This window comes from Coregonus clupeaformis, chromosome 33, assembly GCF_020615455.1.
Source record: "Coregonus clupeaformis isolate EN_2021a chromosome 33, ASM2061545v1, whole genome shotgun sequence".
Classification (NCBI taxonomy): domain Eukaryota; kingdom Metazoa; phylum Chordata; class Actinopteri; order Salmoniformes; family Salmonidae; genus Coregonus; species Coregonus clupeaformis.
The window spans coordinates 40,142,429-40,149,693 of NC_059224.1; the positions used below are offsets into that span (position 1 = coordinate 40,142,429).

The 7,265-nt window shown below is 42.7% G+C and overlaps 1 protein-coding gene across 9 annotated transcripts; it reads left to right on the plus strand.

The window, feature by feature from the left end:
- The first annotated feature begins 222 nt into the window (after positions 1 to 222).
- On the plus strand, positions 223 to 7,050 carry LOC121549141 (cell division cycle-associated protein 4-like). 9 transcript variants are annotated; one of them, XM_041861005.2, is made up of 4 exons: positions 224 to 413; positions 1,933 to 2,014; positions 2,545 to 2,615; positions 5,789 to 7,050. In XM_041861005.2, exons 2-4 carry the CDS (start codon positions 1,997 to 1,999, stop codon positions 6,621 to 6,623), a joined length of 924 nt encoding a protein of 307 aa, XP_041716939.2. In that variant the 5' UTR covers positions 224 to 413; positions 1,933 to 1,996; the 3' UTR covers positions 6,624 to 7,050. The 9 variants fall into 9 exon arrangements, with proteins under 9 accessions (XP_041716938.2, XP_041716939.2, XP_041716944.2 ...); XM_041861004.2 differs by lacking the exon at positions 2,545 to 2,615 and having other exon boundaries at positions 223 to 413; XM_041861010.2 differs by lacking the exon at positions 1,933 to 2,014 and having other exon boundaries at positions 226 to 413; positions 2,545 to 3,178.
- The last annotated feature ends 215 nt before the right edge of the window (positions 7,051 to 7,265 follow it).

The window sequence follows — 7,265 nt, forward strand, 5'->3', positions numbered from 1 at the left end:
TGAAAACCAATATTTTTCATAAATAACTTATAGCCTTTTCTTGTTGGCACAAAAATTCATTGTCTTTTGAGTTATCCACATTGCAGTGTTTTGAAATGCGGGCTTTTATTTTGAAGGTTTCTTCATTACCATACAAACGTAACTTCATAATTTGTGCTGCTGTCAGAATACTAGTGTGGAATCTCCTCCTGTTTCTTCAGCGTGGCTTTTGTTCATGTTTTCCCCAGTTCAACCTACGGCCTGTCGATCAAGACCTATGTGTCCGCCCACGACACCCTTCCCTCTGCCGCAGCTGGCCGGAACGCCTGGCAGCAGTGCTTCGACTGCAATCTGTTTCGGTGGAAGCTGCGCTATTAATTTGTTTATTCACGAAGAGCACATGAACCCTCGGCGAAAAAAGGTTATTTGTCAAGGTAAGGCCAAGACAATGAAATATGCATTACGTAATGAAATGTGTGTTTAGTGTAAGGAGTTTGCTCTTTAAAAATAAAAGTCCCCCGAATGTGTTGCAAATGCGCGGTCGATTTCGAACGCAAGTTATCATGAGGAAGTTGACGTGCGATATTTATTGCTCAACTTTCCATAGATATTTGTTACATTGTAACCTCTGTTACCAGTAAGTATCCTGGTAATCAATCAGAACTTGGATGGGTTACATCCAGACGTGGTCTATCAGGATACATTTTTTAACTACTCGATAGCGAAGTCGCGCTGTCGGCGACCAGAAGTTAGCAAGAGTAGAAGGTCCATTCAAAATGGCTGCCTTTCTGTCTCTTCCTTTTCCCTCTAGGTTTTTATGTTTGTGTCTGAAAAGTACGTTAAAGGGGATAACACATACATGATATAAAGTAATTAATCGTGGTGGACCAAGTTTTATTGGTGTCTTAAATAATGTATGTTCTATTACCCCTACTCTCGTTTATTCATCATTCTTGTACTGCTATGTTAGAATGTTGCCAGAGCTCTATTCGTCATCTGGCCAGTGATGAAGCAGCCTTGTGACCACGGCAGTACAGTGGGGAGAAGGGAGGAGTAACATTTACATGGGTGGAACTTCCACAGGAGGGAGGCATGTTGGTTTGTTAGAAATAGCGGTATGTGTACGTTATTCAACACTTTGACAGTGTAAGGGGCCTGGAGGATGGCAAGGTGGGAATTTTAAAAACGTTACAAGAAAACACTGAAGATAGGCTACTAGGTTTTATAATTTACATCTGCTGGTGTAGAGGTCAAATGATCCCTTACGAAAAAAGATTGCAGTCAGAGTGCAGTATAACTGCAGTTATTCTGCAATTACTGCGTCCAAAATACCACCGTTGACTGCAGTTACTGCACTTTTACTGCAGTTTCAAAACTGCAATCTTTTTTTTTTTAAGGATCATATGTGGCCAAAGGGACAGATGTTCATTGTAGTTGGCAGTTATTTTTTCTTTTAAAATAGATGTTATTTTTTTAAAGAAAAAAATGAAAAAGATCATGATACAGGCAATCGTTTTTCAAGCCCATCAATCCATTAAGGCCCTCTTGAAGTTTAATGACACTGTCAAAGCAAACACCGTAAACTCAACTGTCCCTAGTTTATACAAGGAGACACCGTTTGTTACTGCAATGCTGTATACAAAGATGAAGTATAAAAAATAAATCAAATCCACTGTAGGCAATTTGAACATCATTTGTCCTGTAAAGACCGGATAATCAGATTTTTGTTGTGATTTGACATACAAGAGGTAGCTGGGAGTTTATTCACCATGGGAAATGCTCATAAATTGCTTCACCATTTGAGGTGTGGGAAATAAGTACATAAATACAACATTTTGCAACATGAATGTAATTTCACTTCATTGCCCTAAAAACAATGTCACTTTCTCAAATGACTGCAAATGAGCAAGAAAGTGACATACCTGCTGCTGTGTGTCCCCTGACGTGGTGTAGTTTTTAGTCATGCTGCAGAGGATGTGTCGGCTTGCATTCTGGTCAATGTCTCTACAGTGCTGGGATGTTGCTCTTGCGTCAGGTAGGATAATCTCCCATGCCTTCATTTCAACCCCCCTTCAATGTTATGTTATCCTTATAGCTAACGGTTGTTAATTAAGATTTTCTCCTGTGATCTTTGAGACTATCAAACAAATCATAACATTTGCATAACAATTCCACCCTTCAACATGATATTATTTTTTTTGCATTACGTATGTGGTTCTTAGTTTTTGCCTGCAACTAACAGTTTGTTGGTTTGGTGTACAAAACGATGCATACTGCCCTTCCCTCTTCCTGAAGCTTGAGCAACCAAACTAGGTTCTAACCCAATGCGATGTGACACAAACAATTTGGCATTGAGGAGGTAAAGCGGGCATCATTATTTGTAGCTGCTCATAGCCTTTCACAGTTCCTCAGCACCTGGTCCCAGTAGCTGAGTTCTAGTGCATCTTCTCCTCCCCCCTTCTGCACACACACGTGTCACCCAGTGACATTGGATGTAATGTGCATTGACATGCTGGTTACTGTCATGTGTTCTCCCTGCTCTAGTTGCATGTTTGTCACTTTTAGGCTCCCGCAACCCTGGTTGGCTGGCTGCCGTGGCTGGAGGCAAATGTCCAACACTCGTCTCAGTACTGGATGTATGTACAAAGTGCTGTTTAGCCATTTTCAGTGTGTGTCTGAGATTGTATCTTTACAAATGCTTGCATCGGGAGTGGGTTCTCTTTTTCTATTTTAGGCACTGTGCTTGAATTGACAAAGGTCTAATTTCCACATCTTCATGTTTCGCCTTTCTTGCAAATGGCTAAAGCAAGTCTGTGTTCATATTTATTTTAGGAATACAGTAGGTACTTTTGATAATGATTTACCAATACTGACATTGGTCGGAATATACTCTTGATAGTTAATTTACTGTTTTTTGATAATTCTGGTTGGAAGTTGATGTCACTCTGTTTTGTCTGTAAACAGAAATGTATTTTTGAATCCCTTTGTCTTAACAGGCATTTACTAAAATGTAATATTGGAAGATGTGCTCAATGGACGTTGGCCTGGATAATCAGCAAAGATCCTATCAGTTCAGACGAATGCCTTACTGACATTGTTCCTCTTTCTTTCCCTCTACTGTAGCACACAAACAAGTCTTGAGTTTGCTATCCGTTTCAAGACTGGAGAGCTAGAGTGTGCTCTAATCACAAGAATTCTGGTAGCAAATTAAATATTTTTATCAGTGTGGTGATCTAAATTGGATGTTCCACTTAGCATGCACCTTGCAGGTCTGTCTGAAAAGACCTGAAAGAGAGTTAAGAACAGAAGCATTTGTTCAGTAGCCCTTGATCATGACTCTCAGTTCCATTATATTACACATAGGAGTCATTGGAAGAAGGCGTCTTCTTTACAGAGGAGTGTTGTTAAGAGCCCCAATCTGAACATGAACACGCGTCGCTTGCGGTACGGTTTTGGAAGCATAAGGACCTTATCTTTCATATCAGCGAGAAATAATTTTCAAAAAACTAAAGGTTAAATTGATGTTAGGGTTAGTGTTCCCACATGGCCGTATCTCCATGTTACAGCGCTTGTTTACAGAAAACAGACGGAAGACAAGAGGCGACCACCTTTGCTAATTAGCTCTCTAGCATGCTCGAACACCTACAGTGGGGAGAACAAGTATTTGATACACTGCCGATTTTGCAGGTTTTCCTACTTACAAAGCATGTAGAGGTCTGTAATTTTTATCATAGGTCCACTTCAACTGTGAGAGACGGAATCTAAAAATCCAGAAAATCACATTGTATGATTTTTAAGTATTTAATTTGCATTTTATTGCATGACATAAGTATTTGAAAACCAGGTTTGCACACACTGCAGCAGGGATTTTGGCCCACTCCTCCATACAGACCTTCTCCAGATCCTTCAGGTTTCGGGGCTGTCGCTGGGCAATACAGACTTTCAGCTCCCGCCAAAGATTTTCTATTGGGTTCAGGTCTAGAGACTGGCTAGGCCACTCCAGGACCTTGAGATGCTTCTTACGGAGCCACTCCTTAGTTGCCCTGGCTGTGTGTTTCGGGTCGTTGTCATGCTGGAAGACCCAGCTACGACCCATCTTCAATGCTCTTACTGAGGGAAGGAGGTTGTTGGCCAAGATCTTGCGATACATGTCCCCATCCATCCTCCCCTCAATACGGTGCAGTCGTCCTGTCCCCTTTGCAGAAAAGCATCCCCAAAGAATGATGTTTCCACCTCCATGCTTCACGGTTGGGATGGTGTTCTTGGGGTTGTACTCATCCTTATTCTTCCTCCAAACACAGCGAGTGGAGTTTAGACCAAAAAGCTCTATTTTTGTCTCATCAGACCACATGACCTTCTCCCATTCCTCCTCTGGATCATCCAGATGGTCATTGGCAAACTTCAGACGGGCCTGGACATGCGCTGGCTTGAGCAGGGGGACCTTGCGTGTGCTGCAGGATTTTTATCCATGACGGCGTAGTGTGTTACTAATGGTTTTCTTTGAGACTGTGGTCCCAGCTCTCTTTAGGTCATTGACCAGATCCTGCCGTGTAGTTCTGGGCTGATCCCTCACCTTCCTCATGATCATTGATGCCCCACGAGGTGAGATCTTGCATGGAGCCCCAGACCGAGGGTGATTGACCGTCATTTTGAACTTCTTCAATTTTCTAATAATTGCGCCAACAGTTGTTGCCTTCTCACCAAGCTGCTCGCCTATTGTCCTGTAGCCCATCCCAGCCTTGTGCAGGTCTACAATTTTATCCCTGATGTCCTTACACAGCTCTCTGGTCTTGGCCATTGTGGAGAGGTTGGAGTCTGTTTGATTGAGTGTGTGGACAGATGTCTTTTTATACAGGTAACGAGTTCAAACAGGTGCAGTTAATACAGGTAATGAGTGGAGAACAAGAGGGCTTCTTAAAGAAAAACTAACAGGTATGTGAGAGCCAGAATTCTTACTGGTTGGTAGGTGATCAAATACTTATGTCATGCAATAAAATGCAAATTAATTACTTAAAAATCATACAATGTGATTTTCTGGATTTTTGTTTTAGATTCCGTCTCTCACAGTTGAAGTGTACCTATGATAAAAATTACAGACCTCTACATGCTTTGTAAGTAGGAAAACCTGCAAAATCTGCAGTGTATCAAATACTTGTTCTCCCCACTGTATGTGTAAGGGTAACTCGGGAAGTGTAGCGGAAGTGTAGTTTGGTGGAATGGAGGCAGCCATAGCTGTATGGATCTGTGCAAAACTGCTTCAGTAAGTCTATATATTTTTTTTTTAAGGATTCTTTCTCGCTGATGAAAGATAAGGGTCATATGTTTCGAAAGCCATATCGCAAGTGATGATTATTGATGTTTCTAAATGTTAAAACACAGCGTTGGGATTGTAGTGGGTGAAGCTAATGGCTGAAAACTGTAGGGAGAAGGCAGAATGCCGACTAGAGTTTTCGAGAGATAGTTGTTCAGTAACGTACTGAAGCGATGAGCAAAAGAGGAAGCCGCCTCGTGTATATGCCTGTGCGTCGACGTAGGAAAGGTGAAGAAAAGTAAATGAACACAAGTACATTATTCATAATATCTTTGATTTTCAGGTGCACACAACCTTTTGAAATCATAATCCTGATATTCTAGTATGTTTTATTAAGAAATATTATTACAATAAGTAAATAGGACTTTTGACATCTTTACAGAACAATATAAAACACCGAAATACTATGCTTAACATGCAAAACAAGTGAATGGAAAAGGCTACTTCTTAAAAAGCTTTATATGTTCTAACCAAAATCCTATTTGGCTCCCCCCACAGGGCCAACATGTACTCCAGAGGCACCAAACGCAAGTTCTCTGACGGTGTGGACGTGGCGACGGACGACAAGGCGGTAGCGGCGTCGTACAGCCGGCAGCGCCAGTCCCTGCTGGACATGTCTCTGATCAAGCTGCAGCTGTGCCACATGCTGGTGGAGCCCAACCTGTGCCGCTCGGTGCTCATTGCCAACACAGTGCGCCAGATCCAGGAGGAGATGACCCATGACGGTAGTTGGCAGGTGGTCACCGAGGCCTTCGGCGGCTCCGGCCCATCCGACCGCCTGGTAGGCACCGAGGTTTTGTGCCGGTTGTCGGCGCCGGAGCAGCAGGACGGTGGGCCCAAGCTCTACTCGGTGATGGGCTACGATGGCTGCCGCGAGGAAGAAGTGTTAACGGACGAGTCTCTGTGTTCTGTGGCAGTTAGCGACGGGGCCCCGGCCCTCCTATTGGGGACCATCGACCACTGCTGGGACAGAGCAGAACTGAGCATGGTGGAGGAGGAGGACCAGGTCAGCGAAGACTCCGGTTCGGAGGTCAAGGAGGGTGCGAGTTCTGGGGAGGGGGCTAAAATGGTGACGGGGAAGGTGTTCGGGACGTTCGAGATCAGAAATGCCGCCCCCAGGTCAGACCCGGCACTAGAGGAGCTGTTCTCGGACGTTGATGCCTCGTATTATGACTTGGACACCATGCTCACAGGCTTGCAGAGCACCCCCAAGATGGGGCCTTACGACCTTCTGGACAGCATGGCCTCCTCACATGGCCCCGCATCCAACTCCAGCTGTAGAGCCGATCTCAATGAACTTGACCACATTATGGAGATCATTGTGGGATCATAGCTTACGGACTTAAAACTCTAAGACTTTTTCATTGAACTTGTGCCTCTGACTTTTTGTCTTGTATGTGTGAACATACAGTATATCCATACCTTCCTCTGTATGGAAACTGAGTGAAATCCATCTCTGTGCAGTGACATTTTAATCTGAAAAGGTTAACAGTTTCTCAAGTTCACCATACTTATTTCTTATGTTTACTTTCTTTATGTTTGTATTTCAATGTGTACTCTTCTTGTTTCATTGTTTTGTCGTTTTTGCTTTAAATTATTGTACCTATTACACTACATGAACTCAGAGCAGCACAACATTTACATGAACTATACATATTTTCTTAATAAAATATCGTTAAAGTATCTATCAGTGCCTTCGGAAAGTATTCAGACCCCTTGACTTTTTCCACTTTGTTATGTTACAGCCATATTCTAAAATGGATTAAAGGGTTTTTTCCCCTCATCAATCTACACACAATACCCCATAATGACAAAGCAAAAACAGGTTTTTAGACATTTTTGCTAATTTATTAAGTATAAAGAACTGATATCACATTTACATAAGTATTCACTTTGTTGAAGCACCTTTTGCAGCGATTACAGCCTTGAGTCTTCTTGGGTATGACACTACAAGCTTGGAACACCTGTATTTGGG

Bases quoted from the DNA above. Each gene is read 5' to 3' on its own strand.
- LOC121549141 (XM_041861004.2), top strand. From the start codon at position 257: ATGTGTCCGCCCACGACACCCTTCCCTCTGCCGCAGCTGGCCGGAACG. The intron at 414-1,932 runs GTAAGGCCAAGA...GACGTGGTGTAG, and splicing joins AAAAAAGGTTATTTGTCAAG to TTTTTAGTCATGCTGCAGAG. The intron at 2,015-5,788 runs GTAGGATAATCT...CTCCCCCCACAG, and splicing joins GGATGTTGCTCTTGCGTCAG to GGCCAACATGTACTCCAGAG.